Below are 25,474 nucleotides of genomic sequence, written 5' to 3' on the forward strand. Positions count from 1 at the left end.
TTACAAAGAGGCAACTATTTTAGATAAGAAATTTGGCATGTTTTTAGGTTAGGCATCCTTCAGTCTTGAGAGACTATAGTACTGTATCTTGCTCTCCACGAAGGACTTGGAACAGCGTCTAGTGTGGCTGAGAAGGCCAATTCGAGTGACAATCCCTTCCACACAGAAGGCAAATACAATCTGTCCCCTGTCCAGCTCCCTGATTTTGCTGGTTTTGGGACTGCCTCTTTGCTTCATCCGGCTGGACAAGGGTCTCTTCAAATTGGGAGAGGCTGTGATGCACCGCCTGCCTCCAGGCTGAACGCTCCAATGTCAGGGTTTCCCATCTGTTGAGGTCCATTTCCAAGGCCTTCATATCCCGCTTGCAAATGTCCTTGTATCGCAGCTATGGTCTCCCTCTGCATGTATCTACTCAAATACAGTATAACGCTCTCTCAGTTCCATGCAACTTCAATGTAAACTGGTTCGGGATTGCAGGCTTGAGGATGTCATAAAACTAGCAGAATTTCATTAATATCCTGCTTCCCCGAATATACGATACGACAGGGTCTTATATTTTTGCTCCAAAAAACACACTAGGGCTTATTTTCAGGGGATTTTTTTTTTCATGTAGAACGATACATTTATTCAAACACAGTCATCTTTTTCTGGTTGCTGCACAGTGGTGGAGGACGGAGTTTATCTTAACTGGGAATTATTTTGGGGGTCTCTTGTTGTTTATTCGTTAAGTCGTGTCTGACTCTTTGTGACCCCATGGACCAGACCACGCCAGGCCCTCCTGTCTTCCACTGCCTCCCAGAGTTGGGTCAAATTCATGTTGGTAACTTCAATGACACTGTCCAACCATCTCGTCCTCTGTCGTCCTCTTCTCCTCTTCACAAATATGTCTGGTAGAGGACAGCAGGAATCAGAAGGGGGAGGAACAAGTTTTGACCATGTAGGAGGAGAGAATAAGTAGTCAAGGCGAGCGGTGGTTTGAAGCAGGACTGCGGGACTATGAGAGAGCGAAAACAGGAGTATTGAGAGATTTCCCAAATCTAAATGAAGTTAGGGGGATTGCTACCAGATCCCCCACTTGAAGAGGGAAAAGAAGTACAGTGGAACCTCGATTTACGAACTTAATCCATACTGGAATGGTGTTTGTACGTCGAAACGTTTGTAAGTCGATTAAACTGAAAATCGTTTAATCCTTTCTGGCTGTTTTTCGTTCTTATCTAGAGGCACTGTTCGCAAGTACTGTAGAGGCATTAGTTCCCATAGGAACTAATGCAAAGCCAGTTAATCCGTACTCTACCATTACAGGGAGGATTTCTTTCTTTTGTCTTCTTTTGACCTAAAATGAACTTAAGTCAAAAAAAGGGCAGGAAAGGATGGAGTGGGGGAGAAAGTACTATTGGAGGGGGAGAAAGGACTGTTATTGAATCCCAATACCCCACCAGAATGGCCAGGACCTTGGAACATTCAAGAAGGGAATCCCTTCATGTTTGAAGAGTGGAAGCCCCCGACAGACCTGTTGTCTGAGCGGGAGAAGAGTTGGAACATGTTTATTGATACGGGACTATTGTTAAATAACGCAGTAAGTGTTACACCTATTTCAAAACCAAGGAAGTCCGCTAATATATTTTTGAGTTACCACAGAGCCCAACATTGAACCCGCACAGTTACCTAAGGTGACATTTAAGATCATTCTGCCTTTTCCCCGGCTTTGATCACAAAAACCACAGCCCAGACTTTCTGCCTGGACTTCCAAATTTTATACCATTTTTGCCAGATAAAGAGTTAATGCAGAACTTGAAATGTTGCCTTCTTTGTAATTTTTTAGTGATCCAATAAGTGTATTGTCTAACTCAGAACTTAGATTCTATTAATGCATCATATGGGTATTTTGTTTAACTGAAGAGTGTTACTGAGAGAGAAAAGGAACTGCAGGTTCCAGTGATATCTAGTACACCCCTAGACAAAACAATGCACTTTTTTGGATCTAAGCAAATCCCCTCAGGTCCTATCTAATAATGGTTCCCGAGTTACCTACTTCTTTCCTTTTTGCTTCATGCTCAACGATAGGTCAAGATCAAAGCAGTAATTAGGGTGGGATAACTCGGAGTTCCAAAATTTGCTGCTGGAAGACAGAAGACCCACCGATTGAGATTTGCTGCTGGAAGAACACAAAACTGCCCATTCTGAGTGTGTACACTCCTCCAGCTGCTCATCTCAAGGCAGAAGGAAAGACAAGAACATGAAGGATCATTTCAAAACTTCACCACTCTTCCATTCTTTCTCTTGATATTCCAATTCCAGGTCACTCACACTTCACTAATACCATTGCAAATCCCCAGGTACCAAGACTGCTTGTCATGGATCTGAGTTCTGGACAGGATCTTTTTGTGTAGGGCCTGGAAATGTGGATCTGCCACAAATTGCCCTGCTCAGCAGCAATATCAGCCCTATAATGCGAAGGCTAAAATCTTGCTGCACACTTACTTGCCAATATGCCCTATTAAACAAAGTGAGACTTGCTTAGGAGTAAATTTGTAGGGTCGGTTAAAATGGTTGCAGCTGCAGAAAGGAAAGACCTTTGGATCTGCTTGGTTAGCCTGCATTTCTCTTACCCTTATTACCCTAAAATGCTTAAGCAGCCCACCCCCGCAAAAGCACAGTACCATGAGGACAAGGGGAGAAGTCCTTTCTTACAGACAAAGCAACCTTGATGAGGGATGCTTCACAGCTGCCACAGAAGTTCAAATAGAGGACACTTCTTCCCTGGAAAAAAAATAAAAATAAAGCTCATTCCCAGGAAGTTCTGGTCACATCCCATCCAGTCCAAGACCACTGAAATTCTTCTTTCAATCTCCCCTTTCTCCTTAAAAGAAAAAGTGTCATTTGTTCAATTTCTGCAACCAACTTGCAGCAACTTCCCTCCGACTTACAGCAACTCTATGAATGATTGACTTTCAAAATGTCTCATTCTTAACCACCCTACTCAGCTCTTGTAAATGAATCATTCAACTGTGAATCCATCTCCCGTTTGGCCTTCCTCTTTTCCTGCTGCCTTCAAGTTTTCTTAGCATTGTCATCTTTTCCAGTAGTCTTATCTTCATAATGTGCCCAAAGTCTGACAAGCTATAATGATAGGAAAAAATAAATTGTCAGACCTTAACCGCAACATCCCAATGTAATTAGAACTGAGATATGCCTAGTTATTGACTTTTTCCAAGGCCGGTCTCACTTGCTTTGCATACAGCCTGGGAAATTCAAGCTCCCTTTTCAGCCTAGACTGCCATCTTAACCATCCTTCTAAACATGTGTCTTTTAATTAGATTTTCCTTTGCATATTGATAAAAACGTGTGCCATGCCTTTGCACAGGGTGGACCTTATGCATTAAAGTGGATTTTGGTGGTGCTTACAGCGAGATATTTGGGCACAGAATTGCAGCTTCAGGTAGGCTCCAACTGTAGCCACAGTTTCAAGAGACCTTAGGAAAACTACTTTTTCAAAAGACGGCTCCCAGAATCTCCCAAAAGCACGCTAGCTAGGCTATTCCTAGAGTTGTAGCCCCCCCCCCAAAAAAGGTAAAAAATTTAATTCCGCATTTATTTTAAAATGCCTTCTTTGCGCAAACCTCTCCTCCCCTTCTAAAAAAAAGCACACGCCCCTGCTTCTAGGTTGCCGCGGAACGCCAACTTTGCAGCCGTGTTTCCAGGGGAAGGAATTCTTCGCAACTCACCCCATGCTTTGTAGCACCAGCACTAGGAAGACATGCGTTCCAGACCTTTATAAATCTTAACGGCGGCGACGAGACCAGAATTATCATCATCATAACCGCCGCCGCCGCCTTTACAGGCTCTCTAGCTCAGGAAATGAGCCCCCTAAACCTGCCGCAGCCCCAGGATTGTGAGCGCCCGAATGGACGAACCGGCGGCACCAGGGCTTTCTGCAGCTGCACAAGCAGAGGCTACCTATCAGCCGGTGGTACGTGCTCGGTCCGATTGCGTTTACACCAGCTGCTACTGGTAAGGAACCCTCCCAGCACTTATGGGAAGGAGGGCTCAGAGCTCTGTTTATTAAAATAGAAGTGGGAGTTGCAGCACACGGTAGTGCTGCACAGGATAGGTGCAGAATACGGTAAGTTCCAGAATATCGTAAAATCTCTTAGTCTTAAAAATAGTAACCAACTAATATTCCCCATGAATCCCTTCCCCCAAACTTCTTCCATTCCTTTATACCAGTTGAATGACTCACTCTTATGCATCCTTTCTCAGAAGTAAGTCTTATTGAGTCCAGTGGGTTTGAGTCTTTGATTCGTGTGCAGTGGTGCAATGGTAAATTTGGATGTGACAGTATTCCTTGTGACAGGCCTCCTAGCCAGTCTTTCCCCAGAACAGCCCCAGTAGGCTAGCAGCTGGATCAGCCCATAACAAATATGGAGCAGGGTGTTTCGCAACGTTAATGGCTCTGAATTGCCCTTTTCAAGACCAAGCTCCCTTCAAATAACTGTGCTGCAATAGAGATAGCTTGCCATGTTGTGCTGTTCATGGGGAAACTGATGTTGTCTCTCAGCTGCTGAGAGATTGCATCTAAGATCAGAGGGAGCAAAGAAGCTCTAGCCTCCAGCATCAGTGGTGCCAAAGGAAATTGAGAAGTTGTGAAGGATAGGAAAAAGAGAGAAGGAACAGAGTGAGCCGTCCCCATGAACATCGGAGACAGGAGAGAGGGAAATAATAGAACGGGAAGAATTGATTGTAGAAGAAAGAGAAGAGAAAGTTGAAACCTGTCTGGTGGAGGAAGGAGAAAAGAAGGAGGAGTTAGTTATACCAGTATGGGAGGTGGATATAAAAGCTGAAAGGGAGAGGAGAGCTTTGAGTATATTAGGGAAAGAGGCAATGAGAAAGGAAGAGGGAGAAGAGAAAAGATTAATGCACATATGAGGAAACACACGGGTTGTGAAAGACTCCTGAAAGTGGATTACTGCCAGATCTGGAATTAAGAAAGGAAAAAGGATCTATAACAGAGGCATTAGAATGGATAGTTGTAGTCTTTCCATGAGGACAAGGTCACTGGAGGATGGTGATCAGACTGGATCAATTGTTCAACCAACCACCAAGTGAGGTAGATTGGGCCAGATACCCATGTTGTGGAATGATATGTGTGGTGTGGAGTGCTCCATTGAGGAAACCTACAGACTGGGAGTGTTTTGGTACAGCCCCCCAATGAGCTTTCCTCATCTACAAATGGAGTTTTTGTCATCCTGTTACGGACAGTTACCCAATCTGAGTTGTTTTGATCCCGTAGAAGTTGTTGTGGAATCGCCAAATGTTAAAGTAAATAAATCTGTTGATGTTCCAAAAGAGGCTCAGTTGTCGTTTCCTGCCAAAAAGGAGGAACTGCTTAAAATTTCAAACAAACCCAATCACAGAAGTATTGTCCAACCTGCCTGGAGAGCATTAATTTAGAGAAGGCTGAGGTATCTGATTGTATTCTTAATCTGTCAACATTCAGACTATGGGAAGTGTTGAGCAAAGCTATAACCTAGTAAGTAAGGTTTCCGATTCAGGCCATGGCTGATAAATGTGCTTCATATACCAGGATGGAAAAGGCTCTGAATTTGGTGTCTCTGTTAGAGTGGATTAAATGGCTTGGTAGACTGATTCATGATGAGACTGTCCAGATATATTCAAGAATATTCTGGAGTGTCATTTAACATAAGGATGCCCCCACAGTCAATATAATTAATTATATACCAGACTGTATATATTCTCAAGAATGTCTATTCTCTACCTGGAAAACCCTGAAAAGGATCGCTATAAATCAGAATTGACTTGATGGCACATGTTTATTATATCAGAGCTGTATGTGGTATGCGTGAATCGTGACAAAATTAAGAGTGCATTTGTACATGTGTGCTGCATGTGGAAAATTTTAAAAGAGATTTGACCAGACTGTTAGGGAAAAACATAACAGTGAGTGGTTACTTTTAAAATTTTTTTTTTTTAATTTGTTCAAATTAATATCAGTAAATGCATTCAATATTAAAATTTCATAACCAAATAAGAAGTGTGTGTATTTATTTTTTTCTTCGTAGTGAGGAGAACGTATGGAAGCTTTGTGAACACATTCGTAGCCAGAATCAGTACCCATTAGAGGAATTCTATGCTGTTTTCATTTCCAACGATAGAAGGATGGTAAGTGAGGGAGTGGAACTGAAGCACTGCATGCTTGTAATCTGAGGATCAGAAAGCTGGGTGCCGATATGTAAATTCTGCAAAAGGCTTGCTGTTTCTGTTCCTTGGTAGCTGGTTGCCATTTACTGTGCTAGGTTTGCTATTGTTGTTTTTCAATGGATCCCAAATCTAGAGATATGCTGGCTGTAGCGAAAGTTTGAAAAATGTTTCTTGATTCCAGTGCTCAGTAAAATAAAATAGAAAAACCCAACATTCACCCCAGTTTGACACAGAGAACCTCTGCATCAACTTTCTCCAACTAGTTGACTTTCGTCATTTTTTGGATGGTAGCTGCCATCAACTCTTGACTATTGGCCATGCTGCCTAAGGCAGATAGGCGTTGCTGTTCAAAACATCTGGAGGGCACTGATCCAAAGGAGAGATTTGCAGGTGGCTTGAAGGTCTTTATGCGAGAGGAACTCTCCATTATGAGAGAGACAGGAAAGTCTCAAAGGAAGAGTAAGAACCCCTGCCTTATTTTCAGCCGATTAAGCAAGTTACTTACTCCAGATGAGTGAACCTATGCTTCAGAACAGTCAGGTGGTAATGTGGATTGAAAGAGAACAATTCATGCAGTTTCCAACAAAATAGCAATGTTAGTCTCTTTCAGCTTGTCTAGCAAAAATGATGACATACATTATGATTAAGGAGGGTACGTGTCGTTCGTTTATTTATTTATTTATTTATTTATTTATTTAATTTATATGCCGCCCACTCTACCCAAAGGTCTCTGGGCGGCTTACAACAATTAAAATTCAATGGAATAAAATAAAATGATTAAAATACAATTAAAATGCAATTAAAATACAATTAAAATACAATTAAAATTGCCATCATTAAGACCCACAGTTAATGTTATTTCAATTAAAAGCCTTCCGGAACAGGAAGGTTTTGACCTGGCGCCGAAATATCATCAGTGTCGGCGCCAGGCGAATTTCAGTTGGGAGGGCGTTCCATAGTCTGGGGGCAGCTGCCGAGAAGGCCCTTTGTCTACAAGCCATCCCTCTTACCTCCTTGAGGGATGGCTCTTTCAAAAGGGCCCCCTGGCTAGATCTTAACAGCCGGGTAGGCTCATATGGAAGGAGGCGGTCCTTCAAGTATCCAGGGCCCAAGCCGTTTAGGGCTTTATATGTCAAAACAAGCACTTTGAATTGGGCCCGGACAGCAACTGGTAACCAGTGTAAATTATACAGAATCGGCTTGATGTGCTCTCTGGCGGCCCCACCACTCACCAGCCGCGCAGCTCGATTCTGAACCAGTTGCAGTCGCCGGACTGTCTTCAAAGGCAGCCCCACGTAGAGCGCATTGCAATAATCAATACGAGATGTTACCAGTGCATGTGTAACTGTCATGAGACTCCACTCGTCCAGGTAGGGCCGTAGCTGGTATAATTTCCGCAGCTGAAGGAAGGCACCCCTGGCCACCGAGTCCACCTGAGCTTCCAAAGTTAGACTGGGGTCCAGGAGCACCCCCAGGCTGCGGACCCTGTCCCTTAGGGGGAGTGTAACCCCATTCAGGACAGGGAAGTGGCCCTCCAACCTGTCCGGCGAAGCACCCACTAACAGCACTTCCGTCTTGTCTGGATTGAGTTTCAATTTATTAACCCTCATCCAGTCCATTATCAGGTCCAGACACGAGTTCAGCACAGAAACCGCCTCACCTGGATTGGTGGAAAACGAGAGGTAGAGCTGAGTGTCGTCAGCATATTGCTGACTCCTCAGCCCAAACCTCCTGATGACCTCTCCCAGCGGTTTCATGTAGATGTTAAACAGCATGGGGGACAGTATCGAGCCCTGAGGAACCCCATGACATAAATGCCATGGGGCAGAGCAACTGTCCCCCAGCACCACCCTCTGGATACGGTCAGCTAGGAAGGAGCGGAACCACCGTAAAACAGTGCCCCCAACTCCTAACCCAGCCAGCCTATCCAGAAGGACACCATGGTCGATGGTGTCGAAAGCCGCTGAGAGGTCCAGGAGTATCAACAGGGTCACACTCCCCCTGTCTCTCTCCCGGCAAAGGTCATCATACAGGGCGACCAAGGCTGTCTCTGTACCAAAACCCGGCCTGAAACCTGATTGAAATGGATCCAGAAAATCCGTTTCATCCAGCAGCGCCTGGTTTAGTCGTTCAGTCGTGTCCAACTCTTCGTGACGCCATGGACCAGAGCATGCCAGGCCCTCCTGTCTTCTGCTGCCTCCCGTAGTTGTGTCAAATTCATTCTGGTAGCTTCGATGACACTGTCCAACCATCTCATCTTCTGTCATCCCCTTCTCTTGCCTTCACACTTTCCCAACATCAGGGTCTTTTCCAGGGAGTCTCCTCTTCTCATGAGATGGCCAAAGTATTGGAGCCTCAGCTTCAAGATCTGTCCTTCCACTGAGCAGTCAGGGTTGATTTCCTTTAGAATTGATAGGTTTGTTCTCTCTGCAGTCCAGGTGACTCTCAAGAGTCTCCTCCAGCACCACAGTTCAGAAGCATCAATTCTTCGGCGGTCAGCTTTCTTTATGGTCCAGATCTCACTTCCATACGTCACTACAGGAAAAACCATAGCTTTGACTATGTGGACCTTTGTCGGCAAGGTGATGTCTCTGTTTTTTAAGATGCTGTCAAGGTTTGTCATTGCTTTCCTCCCAAGAAGCAGGCATCTTTTAATTTCGGGGCTGCTGTCTCCATCTGCAGTGATCATGGAGCCCAAGAAAGTAAAATCTGTCACTGCCTCCATATCTTCCCTTTCTATTTGCCAGGAGGTGATGGGACCAGTGATGGGACCAATAAGGAGGGTACACGTGAACATAAATAGATTAGTCTTTTAATCTGGTATCACACTTCTTTTGTTTTTATTTTTGCTACATTCAGTGCTCTTGCTACATTCAGCAAAAACAAGACCTGGGGCTGACTGCGGCTCTGATCATCAGCTTCTCATAGCAAAATTCAAGCTTAGACTGAAGAGATTAGGAAAAACCACTGGGCCACTCAGGTATAATCTAAACCAAATCCCTTATGAATACACAGTGGAAGTAAAGAACAGATTTAAGGAACTAGATTTGGTGGACAGAGTGCCTGAAGAACTTTGGATAGAGGCTCGTACCATTGTCCAGGAGGCAGCAACGAAAACCATCCCAAAGAAAAGGAAATGCAAGAAAGCAAAGTGGCTGTCCAACGAGGCCTTAGAAATAGCAGAGAGGAGAAGGGAAGCAAAATGCAAGGGAGATAGGGAAAGTTACAGAAACTTGAATGCAGACTTCCAAAGAATAGCAAGGAGAGACAAGAGGGCCTTCTTAAATGAACAATGCAAAGAAATAGAGGAAGATAACAGAAAAGGAAAGACCAGAGATCTGTTCAGGAAAATTGGACATATTAGAGCAGGGGTGTCCAACCTTTCACCTTCCCTGGGCCACATTAGAAGATGAAAATTTGGTTTGGGCCGCACATACATTTGGTTTGGGCCGCATGGGGGGGCAGCCCTAGCCATCCTCCGCAGCTCCGCTCCAAGTGCGCTTACTGGCAGCTGCGATCTCAGACAGCAGAGACTGCTAGCTTCAACTCCAGTGGCTTTATGGGGCTGGGAGGGGGTCCACCTATTGACGGGGACGGCACAATGCAGTCACACAGTCCCCTCTCCCCTCCCCTCCCACTCCTTCCTTCCTTCCCTCTTCCCCCCTACCGTTGTGACGTGCCCCAGCTGCATTCTGGCCGCAAGCGCCAGCAGTGTAACTTGAAACTTTGGAATTTCTTTAAAAATAAAAAATTGCACTGGGCCGCATTATGAGCCAACCTGGGCCGCATGCGGCCCTCAGGCCGCAGGTTGGACAAGCCTGTATTAGAGGAACATTTTGCGCAAAGATGAACATGATAAAAGACAAAAATGGGAAGGACCTAACAGAAGCAGAAGACGTCAAGACGAGGTGGCAAGAATACACAGAGGAATTATATCAGAAAGATTTGGATATCCCGGACAACCCAGACAATGTAGTTGCTGACCTTGAGCCAGACATCCTGGAGAGCGAAGTCAAGTGGGCCTTAGAAAGCCTGGCTAACAACAAGGCCAGTGGAGGTGATGGCATTCCAGTTGAACTATTTAAAATCTTGAAAGATGATGCTGTTAAGGTGCTACATTCAATATGCCAGCAAGTTTGGAAAACTCAACAGTGGCCAGAGGATTGGAAAAGATCAGTCTACATCCCAATCCCAAAGAAAGGCAGTGCCAAAGAATGCTCCAACTACCGTACAATTGCACTCATTTCGCACGCTAGCAAGGTTATGCTCAAAATCCTACAAGGTAGGCTTCAGCAGTATGTGGACCGAGAACTCCCAGAAGTACAAGCTGGATTCTGAAGAGGCAGAGGAACTCGAGACCAAATTGCTAACTTGCGCTGGATTATGGAGAAAGCCAGAGAGTTCCAGAAAAATATCTACTTCTGCTTCATTGACTATGCGAAAGCCTTTGACTGTGTGGACCACAGCAAACTATGGCAAGTTCTTAAAGAAATGGGAGTGCCTGACCACTTTATCTGTCTCCTGAGAAACCTATATGTGGGACAGGAAGCAACAGTTAGAACTGGTCATGGAACAACTGAGTGGTTCAAAATTGGGAAAGGAGTACGGCAAGGCTGTATATTGTCCCCCAGCTTATTTAACTTATATGCAGAATACATCATGCGGAAGGCTGGACTGGAAGAAACCCAAGCCGGAATTAAGATTGCCGGAAGAAATATCAACAACCTCCGATATGCAGATGATACCACTCTGATGGCAGAAAGTGAGGAGGAATTAAAGAACCTTGTAATGAGAGTGAAAGAGGAGAGTGCAAAAAACGGTCTGAAACTCAACATCAAAAAAACTAAGATCATGGCCACTGGTCCCATCACCTCCTGGGAAATAGAAGGGGAAGATATGGAGGCAGTGTCAAATTTTATCTTCCTGGGCTCCATGATCACTGCAGATGGAGACAGCAGCCCTGAAATTAAAAGGCGCCTTCTTCTTGGGAGGAAAGCGATGACAAATCTTGACAGCATCTTGAAAAGCAGAGACATCACCTTGCCAACAAAAGTCCGAATAGTCAAAGCTATGGTTTTTCCTGTCGTGATGTATGGAAGTGAGAGCTGGACCATAAAGAAAGCAGACCGCCGAAGAATTGATGCCTTTGAATTGTGGTGCTGGAGGAGGCTCTTGAGAATCCCCTGGACTGCAAGGAGAACAAACCTATCAGTTCTAAAGGAAATCAACCCTGAATGCTCACTTGAAGGACAGATCCTGAAGCTGAGGCTCCAGTACTTTGGCCATCTCATGAGAAGAAAAGAGTCCTTGGAAAAAACCTTGATGTTAGGAAGGTGTGATGGCAAGAGGAGAAGGGGACGACCGAGGATGAGATGGCTGGACAGTGTCTGCGAAGCAACCAACATGAACCTGACACAACTCCGGGAGGCAGTAGAAGACAGAAGGGCCTGGCGTGCTCTGGTCCATGGGGTCACGAAGAGTCGGACACGACTAAACGACTAAACACACACACACATTCAGTGCTCTTGTTGTAACTTGGTTTTGTGTCACCATTATGCATTATGTTTGTGACCTTTTGACTTGCAGCTTCTGACAGCTGTATTGAGCAGTTATGTGAACCTCAGCCACAAAACATCTGGAGAACCACAAGTTCCCCACTGCTGCTCACTGCCATTGAAACTGGTTTGTTTTCTTACAAAATTATAGAGGTTTGGGAGTGGAAGCTTTCTTATAAAGGTCCAAACTCTGAGATGTTGGTTTATTTTCATTCAATGTGCCCCACACATTCTTTCCAACCCACAGGTACCCCTTTGGAAACAACAGGCTGGATGTGGAGAACAACCTGTGATTTGGGTGAGGAAATCCATAACTGCTTCTCTTTGCTTAATATTCTGCCATTTTTCATTTTTGCTTTTCTTTGAAAACATATGTTTTTGATGTTTAAAGGGAAAAATAAAGTAGCCATGTGATTTATAAATGAAAACAAAATCCAGAACTCGGTAAAACCTTTATTCTTGTTATGTGCTCTCACGTTGGAATGGAGTTATAGCGACCCCAACAGGGCATTCAGAGTAAGTGAAATATTATTAGAGCTACAAAAAATGATAATATAGCGGTACCTCGCATAGCGAAGATAATCAGTGCAGCAAAAATCGCTGCAAAGCGATTTTGTCGCTATGCGATTTTAAAAAGCCCATAGGAATGTATTGAAACCCCTTCAATGCGTTCCTATGGGCTTCGGACTCACCTTTAAGCGAAAATCCTCCATAGGGCAGCCATTTTCACTGCCTGGTAAGCGAGGAATCCATCCCAAAAAACAGCGGGCGACCATTTTTTTTAACCCGGCAGCCATTTTTGAACCGCCGATCAGCTGTTAAAAAATAATCGCTTTGCGATGATCGGTAAGCAAAACAGGGTACCGATCATCGCAAAGCGATTTTTGCCCATTTAAAACATCGCAAAGCGATCGCTTTTGCGATTGCAAAATCTTCATCGCTATGCGATTTCATCGTTAAACGGGGTGCCCGTTAAGCGAGGCACCACTGTATTGGAAACAGCATATGTACTGCGTCAATATTTAACAGATTCGTAGGTTTCAGATTAAAACTTGTATCTGTTATATAATGATAGTAGATGTTTTTATAATATTGACATAAGACATAAGACATAAGAAATTTATTTGTCATTGCACTCACAAGTGGGTGCAACGAAATGAGGTGCTCTTCCCCAAGGTAAAACTGGACAACACCACTACAAAAAAAAGTTAAAAATATACACAACACTCACCATACAAATATAAATACCCCGTTTCTCCCAGCAATTAAAATTCCACCAAAAACTTATGACCCCGCATTTAAACTCAATACTGCACTTGGGTAAAAGCTGTTCTTGAATCTGCTTGTCCTTGCTTTCAATACCCTAAATCTCCTTCCCGATGGTAATTATTTAAAGAGCTGATGTCCCGGCTGAGAGGAGTCTTTCAGTATGTTAGATATCTTCCTCTTACATCTGTTCTTATACAATTCTTCCAAAGAGGGGAGTGAACAGCCAATGATGTTTTGGGCCATCTTAATCACCCTTTGAATTGCCTTTTTCTCTGCCACTGTGCAGCTCGTGAACCATACACAGAGACAGTAGGATAATATGCTCTCAATCGAACTCCGATAGAAGGTAGTTAACAAACTCTCAGTCAATTGCTGCTTTCTAAGAGTCCTTAGGAAATACAACCGTTGTTGCGCCTTCCTGATTAACGCAGCGGTGTTTGCACTCCAAGTCAGGTCATTTGTTATGATGGTCCCAAGAAACTTACATTCAACCACCTGTTCCACACAAACTCCATCTATATACAGTGGCTGAATGTCTGCTCTTTTTTTCCTATAGTCCACTATAAATTCCTTGGTTTTTTGGATGTTAAATAGAAGATTGGTTTTTTTGCACCAGCGGGATAGCTGTAATACCTCATCCCGATATGCAGACTCATCATATTGATTGACTGTGTTTGGTAATTTTTCATAGCAACAATAACAGCAATATCCTGTTTACTCCCCCAAATCTAACCTGAAAATAAGCCCTAGTATGATTTTTCAAGATGCTCGTAATATAAGCCCTGCCCCCAAAATAAGCCACAGTTAAGTGAAACCCTGCCCTCCACATTGTGCAGCAATCAGAAGAAGATCACATCACTGTATTTGACTAGATGTAGATTGTTGCATATTAAAAAAATAAAACATCCCCTGAAAATAAGCCCTAATGCATTTTCTGGAGCAAAAATTAATATAAGACCCTGTCATTTTCGGGGAATCACGGTTATAATCAGTATATCCAATAGTAAAGAATTTCAGAAATTGTTTTGTAGTAAAACATCGAGAAGATCAGACTCGCTCACCTTTGCTGTGTAAGAATAAATAAAGCCTGCTCAACTTGAATCTGAGCTATGAATGTTTAGTTATTATCCACATGTTAGGTAAAAGGATATTTAATTAATTTAATTCTGGCCCATTGTAAAGAACATTGCCCTCACTGTAGGTAGTTGGGTTTGAGTAAATCACTTTAATCTGTTTTCAGCTGGATTTAAACACAGACTAAATTGGCCATTTTGTCTGTTTTAAATGGAATTGCTTCAGCATTTCACTTACAACAGAGGTTGCCAGCTGTAGACTTCAAAAGTTTCTGGACTATAATTCTTATAGTTTCTCATAAGACTAGAAGGTGTACTGACTTGTGCTAATTGCAGTCAGAAACACTAGATTAGAAATACCTGGAAGGCTACACTGTCCCACCCTGATTTAGATGCAGGACTATTGTTTAACGTCTGTTTTAAATGTCTAAAATAAAATGCAAATAAAATTAAACATTTTAAATTATTGCTGATTTTCATAGTGTTGTCACTGATACTCACGTTTAAGAAACTTCTCATTTCTCTTACTTCCAGGATTACCATGTAATTTTGCTTCACGTGTCAAGTGGAGGCCAGAACTTCATTTATGACCTTGATACTGTGCTCTCTTTCCCCTGCCCCTTTGATACTTACATTGAAGAGGCTTTTAAGTCAGACAGCATTATTAATCCTGGATTTCGAAGGTGAGCGTGTAAGGCACACACCCCTTATCTCTCCCCCTTATCACAACAATACACCCACAACAAAAAACATGCTGATCACCATAATCACCCAATCTCTTGAAGAGGACAAAAACCTGATCCCACAACTATAAATACTCAATTATCCCACAAACTCCACCACAGCACAGACAGAGTTCTGACTCCTGTCCTCTGACCACAGAGACTGGCGAAACGTTAGGGAGAAAAACCTCAAGAACACGGCCAGGCAGCCCAAAAAACCTACAACAACTTATTGGATCCCAGCCATGAAATTCTTTGAGAATACAATGTTTGTGTAGCTTAAATAGCAACTAAGATGTGGGCATGTCACCTTACAGTCTAAGAGTTGCCTTCCGGCAGTTCTGCTCTTGAGGGAAATGATTGTATGAATGATCTGGAGCTTGTATTTTACCTTGGAACAACAACAGTTTTGCTGTGGCCTAGTCCTGTCCTTGTGCCGGGTCTAGTATAAAGGGCATCACTAAAACGGATTGCAGATTGCACCAAGAGCTATCAGATGAATAAGCTCCATTTTCCACCACTGTTTTTCAAAGATATCAGCTCAAGGAAGCACTCAGTCCTCTTTCTAGTATTAGGTGTAATATACAGTTCTCTTGTGAAGAGAAGATCAGGAGAGAAATGTGATACTGTTCATATTAGCTGCAGGGCTGGAGTCCACGTGACCTCCAAATGTTAAATCATTTTCAGACCATCTCATTTCATTTTCTTCCATTTTCTACCGTCCCTTGAAAGCGAAGTTTCCCATGAAGCAAGGTTTGCCAGAATGTATCTGTTTAGGTTGTAGAAGTAGAAGCAAAGAACTGTTAGATTTTTCTATTTTTATAAATGAAGTATGGGGAAGGCTGCAGGAAAGAATCAATGCAACTTTCTATAGTTTTAATGATCTTAGTGGTATGGCAACATAAGCACTGCAATCAGTCGGTTTTCTGAAAATATCATTTATAGAATTAAAATGTCAGTCTTATTAAAACATAGGATTGGTGTAGTTTTGCCTTCAGATAGTCATCATAATTCAGTTCAGTAAGCCTAGGTACCAACAGAGCGTTCTGCTTCGTGCAAGCCATGATTAAACCAGGAAGCTTTCTGTTAAACATAGTGACAAATTTCATCTGAATTGATTTGCAGCTTTAGAATGAACTGAGTCCTAAACCAGCTTCAAGCTACATTTTATTCTCTGGGTTCATTCAAAGCTGTTATTACCTGCAATTTCCTGATTCTGGTGGAACAGCAAACGTGGGTTCATTGAAAGCTTCCTCTGATTTATTTCATTACCTTGCGAAGGGAGGAGGGAAATGGGCTGCATAAACAGAAAAAAAGTTGATTTGTACTTTGATTTGTTAGGCTGAGGTATGTTGAACTAAACATGGTCAATCATTTAAAAAGAAAAAGGAAAACAGTAACAAGAACTACACCTGATTTAGGAGCAAAGAAACACACAAAACTCAGCAACTTTCCACCACAGAAAAGACCCAGAAAGAATGCTTGTTATACCTCAGATAGCAAGGAAACCCACAGCAGGGCTTCCAAAGAAGATCTGAATTTTTATATAACTAATTTCATCAGTACCTAAATTCCATAGAGTGTCTGTTATTCTGATGCAGCAGAAGCAATAAAGGGGTCTGGGGTTCTTTAATAAATTGACTGCATGCTTGTTAAAGAGAGCTTTTGACACACACACACACGCACGCGTATACATGTACCCTTGTGTTATGTTTGCCTGGAAGGTGCTGTGAAAATTCTTTATTGCCAAAATATCAAATAAGAGTGCAACTATTTTATTTCATTCATTACTTAGATTTACGTAGTGCCCATCTAACAAGAGGTCACTCTCGGCAGTTCATAACATGAAATAGCAAACAATAAGCAACACATCTAACGCTGCGCAAAACATCATTTGTGTAAAAACAAATAGAGCACAATAAAACAAAACAACAGCATATAAAGATTTAAAATTAATATTTTATTTATTTATTTATTTATTTATTTGATTTATATCCCGCTCATCTGGTAAATCTAATAATTTCCTGGGTTCTGTTGATGGAATGGAGTAAAGTACATGATATTTACTGAGAAGCATGGCTTAATCCCTTTTATTTGGAGTCCTCTTCCCACTTACATAGAATTAAGCTCCATTGAACTCAGTAGGATGTACTTCTGACTAGACGTGTGTCGGATTGCACCATTTATTTCAAACTGTGCCCCCCAAGAGTGACACTTGTAAAATGTGCATGTTGAACGCCTTTTTTGTTTTTTGTTTTTGTTTTTTGTTTTGGCCATTCCCCATGAATTTGACATGGATTTTGATGCTTAATGGAAATTTTATCTTTGGTTTAGCAATAACTGAAACTACTAGGAGCAAGAGTCTGCACGACTGTTTCCTGATGTTTCTGCCAAGGACTGTGCAACTCTCATGACTTAAAGTTTTTGGCTTATTTAGAAAAGTCAGATTGATCCGAGCCGATGTGTATCTGAAGACCTTTGCTTCTGACCGATCCCATATGAAAGACACCCGTGGGAACTGGCTGAAAGAGCCTCCTCGCTACCCATGCATTGAAACAGCTGGTAAGCATGGAAGTTGAATATTTTGCCCAAATTAGATCATATTAATCCCTTTATTTTAGGAGACTGGAAGTTTCAGTGTTTTATTTTTGGTTTGGTGTGCCGAAAGCTCTGTTAAGATAGAAGAACAGTATAGTCTTTCAGCAGAAATGTTCAGGTCAGCTGTCTGATTCCACGTAGAATATCCGAATGTCTTCACAGGGCTCCTGTCTTTCTACCTAGAGATCGACGTTTTACACACAACTGGCAAGAAATTTATTTGTAGTCTCAGATGATCTTGCATCCTTTTAAATTTACGTTTTGACTATGCTGAAAATGCAAGAGTATAAATAAGGATATCTGATTTTTATTACTTAACAGTTCAAAAAAAGAATCTTTTCCCCCCTAAGGGTTATTGAGCAAACAAGCAAGGATATAGAAAAATTCAAAGTACTGTAGCAGGTACACACTGGTATAAGATATATAAAAACGAACAAATATATGTATTTAAAAATCTTTAGTTTTCTAATACAAGATCTCAGTTCATATATGTTGACAGCATTCTTAATTTGTAGAAAATAGTATGATTTACTAAGTTTGTATCTCCTGTACTGCCGATATAAAGCTTACATTTATTGTTTCAGAAAACACAAGGCTAGAACTATTTTCTCAATGCATAAACTCATACAAGTTGCTTTTAAAAGTTATTCAAAATCTATTGAATATATATCTTTAGGTATTTTAAAAGCCAAAAAGGACATAGCATGGCATAATGCATCTAAATAAGTCACATCATATTACATCATTCTTACTCCTTTTGGCAGAGATTCTCTTCCCCTCTCAATGAAGAACAAAATCGGTGTGTCTTTTCTGAGTCTAAATAAGGCAAAATCTATTGCCTTATTTGTACTCTTGGATTTTCAGCATAGTCAAAACAATTTTCGCCAAGCCTCTGAATTCTCAGGAGGTTAGCATCGCAACAGCTTACTTCTCCAGTCCGAATGCATCCGAGGAGCCTGACTTTCAAGGGCCTGGGCATGATATCACCCCTCCCATGAGTTAACATCAGTTAATAGTTCAATGGAAGACAGGAGGGCCTGGCATGCTCTGGTCCATGGGGTCACGAAGTGTCGGACACAACCTAACAACTAAACAACAACAACAACAGCTCAATGAGCACAATGCAAAGTGGCTGTTTCGTATTCATTTCTACTATATTCATTCAATGAAATGTTTCTTCATTTAAATTTATTATTTTCTCATGTCATGTAACTATATAAAATTATAATTGACACAGCCACGTTATTCTGTGGCAGCAGCAGTTCACATACGACCACTTGGGGAACAACAGTTACCCAGAGCACCCCGTCGTTTTGTGGCACATTAAAGTCTAACAAGTTTTATTTGGCATTAGTTTTCATTGGCTGCAGCATCTGAAGAAGTGGTCTACAGTCCATTGAAGCTTCAGGGTGCCGCAATACTTTTTGTTTTCTTTTTCCAGGGGACTTAAAATTCAGTTTAGTAGATCAAGAATGAGAATCCCTCCTGTAAATGGCCTCCGTGGGTGTTCTTGGTATTGAAGGCCTCAGGGCGCAACCCCGTGAGCTACATTTCGTACACACACCCATATTGCTTTTGGCAAACAAAACAGGAGAACCATGCCTTCCGTAGCCTCCAGGCAACACAGTTCTGTGCTTAAGAACAAGACATACTGTTTTAAGCAAAAATTTAGTTACTTTAAAAGTGGAAATGACCTTCTCATCATTTTTTGGTTTCACTGGAATGAGATGGAGTAACCCATGACAAGTTGAGAGATGGTGGGAAATGGCCGTTGGGTCTTCCAGATTTTGCCGATCCATGGAACAGATTGTCCACGATCCAGATGCTTTGTTTCTCTGGCATCCAGGACCGCTACTCTGGAAAGAATATCCACTTGTAGTTTTTCTGTTTTGATCCAGAAGGGCACATAGTGTCGTGATATAAACGAGCCTATGCTGCACAAGATGCATCTCAGTGTAAACCGCCTCCACTGCCTTGGGATTCGTATGTTTCATTCAATCTCTCATAATATGGGTACTTCTGTGCATTTCAACTCACAATTGTTGGTTCCTGGGGGCTAAGACCGGTGCTAGTTTTACCTTGAATAGCTCCACAGAAATGAAGAGGGGCTCTGAATCACAACAAACTTAAATCCTATTGATTTCAGCAGGTCTTCTCTAGGTGGTACTAATGTTAGTTTTAGCCTTAAGTGGGTGTAGTGAAATACCTACCTGTTCCCAGGCCTGCTCCCTATAGAACAGGTTGTCAAGGCCCACGGGGTTAAAAAAGAGGAAGAAGAATCATTTTGGTTCTTCCGATAGGATCACTTCCATCAGGGGAGCAACTCTGTTGAATCCCACCAACTGAGTCTCAACAATTAAACACCCAAGAGATCTCTGGGTTGTTTAGCAGCATCTTCCCCCTTGATTGTTAATACAGTACTTTTTTTCCCTTTCATCTGTTTAGACTTCAAGATGAACTTGGATGACTTCATCAGTATGAACCCAGAAGTTGGATGGGGCTCCGTCTTCCCACTTCCTGAGTTTGTCCAGGCGTTCAGCAATCAGAATTGATTTTAGCTTCCGATGGAGGACAGTGAAGTACCTAAAGCCGAGGGATCTGTTTAATGACGTTTGACGTTCTATTTATTGATTCATATGTTTGAGGCTGGAATAACATTATTGATGTGTTTGGGAAAGTAAAAGGGGTGTCAATAATGAAATAAAACTTGTATATATGTTGCTTTTGGAGACCTCAGGAGAAATGAAATGAGTTTTGAGGGGCTATACTGAAAAATGTATAGATTTCCAAAGCTGTTAGATGTGTGAGAGGAAATTCCTTAGTCAAGATGAGATGCTGTAGTCTGTGGCTGCTTGGTTACATGGGTAACTTGCCAAAACAGAAGAAAAGGAAACCTCAGTTTGCATAGCATTTACCTGTGCCAACTTATGTGTGTTGATGCCCACTGATGAGACATCATTCATTCGATTTCCAGCTTACAATAACCTCTTCCAGAGTTTTTGAGCTATAAAGTAGTCAGAAATGGTTTACTCTTCCTTTCTTCTGGGGGCAGTCTGGGGCTCTGCAGCTTGCCCAAGGCTATGCAGGCTGGTTCTTCTGAGACCCACAGTGAGGAATTGAATTCCTGAATTCAGTAGCCATGTACTCAACTCAGTGAGGTGTCCAGATACCTTGGGACATCATTGCTACGTCTGAAATACAAATATATTATCTCTCACCACCGAAAGGTATAACCAGGTAACCTCTGTGTGTGTGCTCAGTTTGGCAAGTCTGTCCCCTTGTTTGGAGGACTTTCCAGTCCAGGTCCAGTTTAAGGGCAAAACACTGCAAGAAAGAAGGAGCCCAGGGATCTTCCGTTAAATATACTGTATTGAAGTTGGCCATTTGCCGGAGAGCAGACTGAGCAGCATCTTAATTTACCTGGTCCTAGTCATCCCCATTGTGTTAAAATATATTACTTCACTCATACTAATATTGTACATGGACAATATTGGCATCTTTTTGTCCTCTTTCTAGTGAACTAATTCATGTTCTGGGGCTAAGCGTGAGTGTCCTTTGGAACCGTTTTCTAAATCCTATTTAATCCAGTCCAGAGGTAGAAAATCAATGACCCTCCAGATGCTCTTATACTACAGCTCCCATCAGGCTCATCCGTCACAGCCAGTGTGTGGACAGAGGAGAGAGTCACACGACTCTGCCACAGTCTCTTAGGTAATAGACAAGTATGATTTCTAGAAAACAAATATCAGGAAAAACGTCTTAACTGTTAGAGCAGTACAACAGTGGAACTACTTATCTCGGGAGTTGGTGAGCACTCCAGCTCTGGAGACATTCAAGAGAAAATTGGACAACTGCTTTGGTCAGATTCACTTTGATTTGGATTCCTGCTTTGAGCAGGGGGCTGGACTCGTTAACATTATAGGCCCGTTCTGACTCAGCTATTCTTCGATTCCATGGTTCTAGGCCAGGCAGCCTTCCAGATGTTTTGGACTGCCCCATCCATCATCCCCGGCCAGCATGAACAGTGGAAAGGCAGCATTTCCCCATGGTCAAGTCTAAATCTTGTCTGAATGTTGGTGGAACATTACACGCTGATCTCATTGTTCTGCCCAGCCTCCAGCTTGTTACCAAACAAGCAGAGGTTGCCCTGTTAGAAACAGCAGCGCTTCTGGGTTTTTTTGCAAGCAATATGGGCCATTTACATAATGACCTATAAACAGTCTGGTCGTTAGGCAAATGGAAGGGATAAAAGAGGATTCTGCCCATAATTTCACGGCTAACGTGGAAATGATACTATTGGACTTTTTCTGTCTTGAACCTTTTTGTTGAATCTGGATTGAGTATTTTATCTGACTAATGCTTTCATTGCTGTTGTTAATTAGAATTATTAATACAAAACAGCTTATAAAACAGAGAATTTGTCTTCAGGTTCTACTGACACCATCCTCTTTGGATTTCCTGAAGTCTTTGACCTCTCTTCTTTTCCTAGGCTCCGCTGTTGGTTGGGATAAAAGCTCTTGAAAGGTCTTTTGATATAATATTAGAAAACCAGAGCTTGGGATAGTTAGCGTTTTGGACTACAACTCCCCAAATCCTCTGGGAGATTCCTGGGAATTGTAGTTCCGTCCATCAAAAACAAAAAAAAAAAACCCTGTTCCAAACTCCGTTAGAAATAAATTTGATTGAACTCTTAATGAGAGCCAGTGCAGTATAGTAAATAGTGTGTTGAACTAGAACTCGGGTGATTCAAACTCTGCTTGACCATAAAAATTCAGTGGAGGGTGGCACTGGTGGAACCACTCCTTAAATATCTCACATAACTTGAAGATTGTATTAGGATTGCTGTAAATCAGGATGCTACTTGATGGCACAAAGTCTTACTGCAGCGCCCCTTGACATGTAATAACCAGCACCTGGTTGTCCTTAAGTGTTATCAAGTCACCTCTGACATATGATGACCCTATGAATTAGTGCTCTCCAAAATGTCCTTTTCCTCAAGAGCCCTGTTCACCTCTTACCTGTGGCTTCCTTTAGGGAATCAATGCATCTAGTATTTGGTCTTCTTTTCCTGCTGCTTTCCACCTTTCTACAAATTGAGAAGACCAAATAGTACACTCTGAAGGTTCCGAAATGGGTAGCAAAATCATGGAGGCATTCCCATAAGGTAGGAGCAGGCTACAGACGATATATTCAGCTGAACTAGGTGATGAACTTGGTGACTGTGGATAGCAACACATTTTTGTCAGTTGATTGCAATTAATATATTTTGCCCTAAACTCAAGTTCAGCTTTAATTTTGACCAGCAGACGGTGCTATTAGTAGCATTTTAACAATATAGATCATACAACCCGTCTGTTCTGCACAGGATTATCCATACTGATCACCAGCAAACTTGCAAAGTGTTAGAAAGGGCCAAGATTTTTCCCACTACTGCCTTGAGATTCCTGTACTTGGACACAAGTTTTTTTTTCTATGCACAGCATGTGGTCTGTTGCTGAGCTATGTCCCATCATGTGGAAAATAGGGGTCCACTCTCTAATGTTTAATTGTAGGTCAAAGCAGCCGTTCTCAACATTTTTTTGGCCACGGCCGTATGGACAATATGAAAGAAATATAGGCTGAATCAGGATTGTATAAGACGCATAATGAACCTTACAAGATGGTGTCGAAAGAATTGTTTATAGTCTGTGGTGCCCTTCAAAATGTGCCAGGCTCCGCCCCCTGGCTGGATGAGATATGGTAAGTTTTTCAGATAATCCAAGTTAGTTTGGCAGAGGCAGACACTAATTTGCCTTTATTATGCACCCGTACTCTCCGGAGGAAAAAAGCCTGGCAGAGTTTTGAAATGGATTGAGAGCTAGTGAAATTGTGAATTGAAACAATAGCAGGAGTGGTTGGGAGGAGGAGAAAGGTATCTTTACATACCATAGATAAGGTTGGCAGCTTTTGAGTCTTCATTGATGGTTGGAATATGATTCTGAATGGCCCTAGCTAACAGACAGTGGTTAGGGATGATGAAAGTTGTGGTTCCACCCAACAAGCCATCCCTTCTCCCTCTCTTGTTTGCTCTTATTTTGGCCTTACCCTTCCTTCTCTGTCTCTCTCCCTCCCCCCCCTTCCCTGCTCTGGGATTTGGCAATGGAACAAATTGCTTTTGCAAGGGATCTGAACTGTATCATCAGCACAAGGCTTTTGAACTTCAGTCACGAGCTTCATTTAACTCGGCTGAGGCCCATGTGCAACCCTAGGGAAACATGTGGCCCACCTTGGTCTAGAGCCATGGTTCCCAGCCTTGAGTCACCCAGGTGCTGTTGGACTTCAGTTCCCAGAATCCTTCACTATCAGCTGTGCTGGCTGGGATTTCTGGGAGCTGCAGTCCAAGAACACCTGGGTTAGGTGTTTGTAGCCTTCATTAGAAAAGTTTTATTGCCCTCCAAAGAACTGTGTACGTATATTCTCTATTGGAATTCTATAGTTTTAAGCAGGTCTTTTTGTAAGTGTTTTTCCTACTTTTCCTACCATAGAGATGCTAATTTGGGTACATCATTGTGAAGGAGAGAGAACTAGTGTGCCGTCCTCCCAGGAGAAGAGCACAGAGGAAGGACCCGGATGCATAGAAATAGAGTAGAAATAGAGCAGTAGACAAGGGAAGAGAAGGAATCGTTAGAGGTGTGCCTGGCTGATGAAAAGGGGGAGCAGCTGGACTTAATTGTGTGGGAGGGAGATATAAAAGAGGAAAAGGGCACGCAGAGTTAGAATTGTAATGGGCGTGACACCAGAAAGGAGAGACCGCGGAGTACAGACTGAATGGAGTGCTGGGCAGGAAGGATTCGCCACCCTTCTCAAAGAGTTTCCTAACCTTCAAGCTGGAGGGGGATTGCTGCTGGACCCCAAAGACTCACGCGCACGAAGTGAAGACTAAGAACCTTTGGAATGGACGGTAGTGGTATATCTGCACAACCAGCGTGGGGGGAGGAGGGTGAACTATCCCAGTCCCTCTTTACTCCAGCCTCAGCGAGAGGGGGACTGGGCGAGACACCCTTGTTGCGGGACGGTGTGCACGGCAAGTAGCACACCGTTGAGGCCCATGACCAACCAGGAACGGTTTGGTCCGGCCGCTCAATAAGGAGTGATGTCAAGACACCTGAAATTAAAGTGCGGAGCTACCGTTTGTTACCTGAGCTCAGTTTGATGGACCCATTCGAGCCCATGAAGTTAAGTTTGTTTAGCAATAAATCAAGTTATATTAAGAATAAAGATCAGCCTCCGACTCGCCTTTCCGCGCCACCACAGGGGTCGCACATGTCAAACAATGAACCTGATCACAGTGGCGCCCAATGTGGGGCGACCCCTAGCACGGGAAGGGAGGAATTGTCGAGACTTCAGGAGGTCATTGATAGACAAGTGAGAATTCACAATCATGTTTTGCCATTTGGTTATGGAGTGAACCAGAACAGCACATAGTCATTTAAATGACTTTTGACACGTGCACAATAAGGTGGAATTTTGGCACTTAAGGCAAGCAGCATTTTCTGCAAACTGTCTTGAGGCATCATGCCCCAATGAAAAAGGAAGAGGATAATGTTTTTGTCCCCCACAAATGAAAGAGCAAGTTTATACAGTCCAGGAAAGGAACTGGATGGGAGGTACTGCCATGTCCCCCCCCCCCCCAGCATTCATCAATTGATTCACTTCTAAATTTTGATGCCTTCTAAATTTCAGTGCCCTCAATCCTTTAAGAGCCTTGTGGCGCAGTGGTTAAAACACTGTACTGCAGCTAAAACTGTGCTCACGACCTGGGGTTCAAATCCCAGGTAGCTGGCTCAAGGTTGACTCAGCCTTCCATCCTTCCGAGGTCGGTAAAATGAGTACCCAGCTTGCTGGGGGGGGGGCAATGTGTAGCCTGTATAATTAAAAAATTGTAAACCCCTCGAAGAATGCTTGTAGCGCTATGGGGCGGTATATAAGTCCAATAAATAAATAAATAAATAAATAAATAAATAAATAAATAAATAAATAAATAAATAAATAAATAACT

The 25,474-nt window shown here is 42.6% G+C and overlaps 1 protein-coding gene and 1 long non-coding RNA gene across 3 annotated transcripts; one reads left to right on the top strand and one right to left on the bottom strand.

The window, feature by feature from the left end:
* Positions 1-596: 596 nt before the first annotated feature.
* Positions 597-3,848, bottom strand: LOC140706995 (uncharacterized). Its single transcript, XR_012086995.2, has 3 exons — positions 3,726-3,848; positions 2,692-2,760; positions 597-887 (listed from the first exon to the last, which is right to left on the bottom strand). It is a non-coding gene; the product is annotated as an uncharacterized LOC140706995 (long non-coding RNA).
* NTAQ1 (N-terminal glutamine amidase 1) lies at positions 3,754-20,165 on the top strand. 2 transcript variants are annotated; one of them, XM_020796528.3, is made up of 6 exons: positions 3,754-4,011; positions 6,081-6,180; positions 12,022-12,072; positions 14,651-14,799; positions 17,276-17,400; positions 19,882-20,165. In XM_020796528.3, the coding sequence occupies exons 1-6, from the start codon at positions 3,905-3,907 to the stop codon at positions 19,986-19,988; spliced, it is 639 nt and encodes a 212-aa protein (XP_020652187.3). In that variant the 5' UTR covers positions 3,754-3,904; the 3' UTR covers positions 19,989-20,165. The 2 variants fall into 2 exon arrangements, with proteins under 2 accessions (XP_020652187.3, XP_020652188.3); XM_020796529.3 differs by having other exon boundaries at positions 3,947-4,123.
* Positions 20,166-25,474: the final 5,309 nt, after the last annotated feature.

This window comes from Pogona vitticeps, chromosome 4 (genome assembly GCF_051106095.1).
Source record: "Pogona vitticeps strain Pit_001003342236 chromosome 4, PviZW2.1, whole genome shotgun sequence".
Classification (NCBI taxonomy): domain Eukaryota; kingdom Metazoa; phylum Chordata; class Lepidosauria; order Squamata; family Agamidae; genus Pogona; species Pogona vitticeps.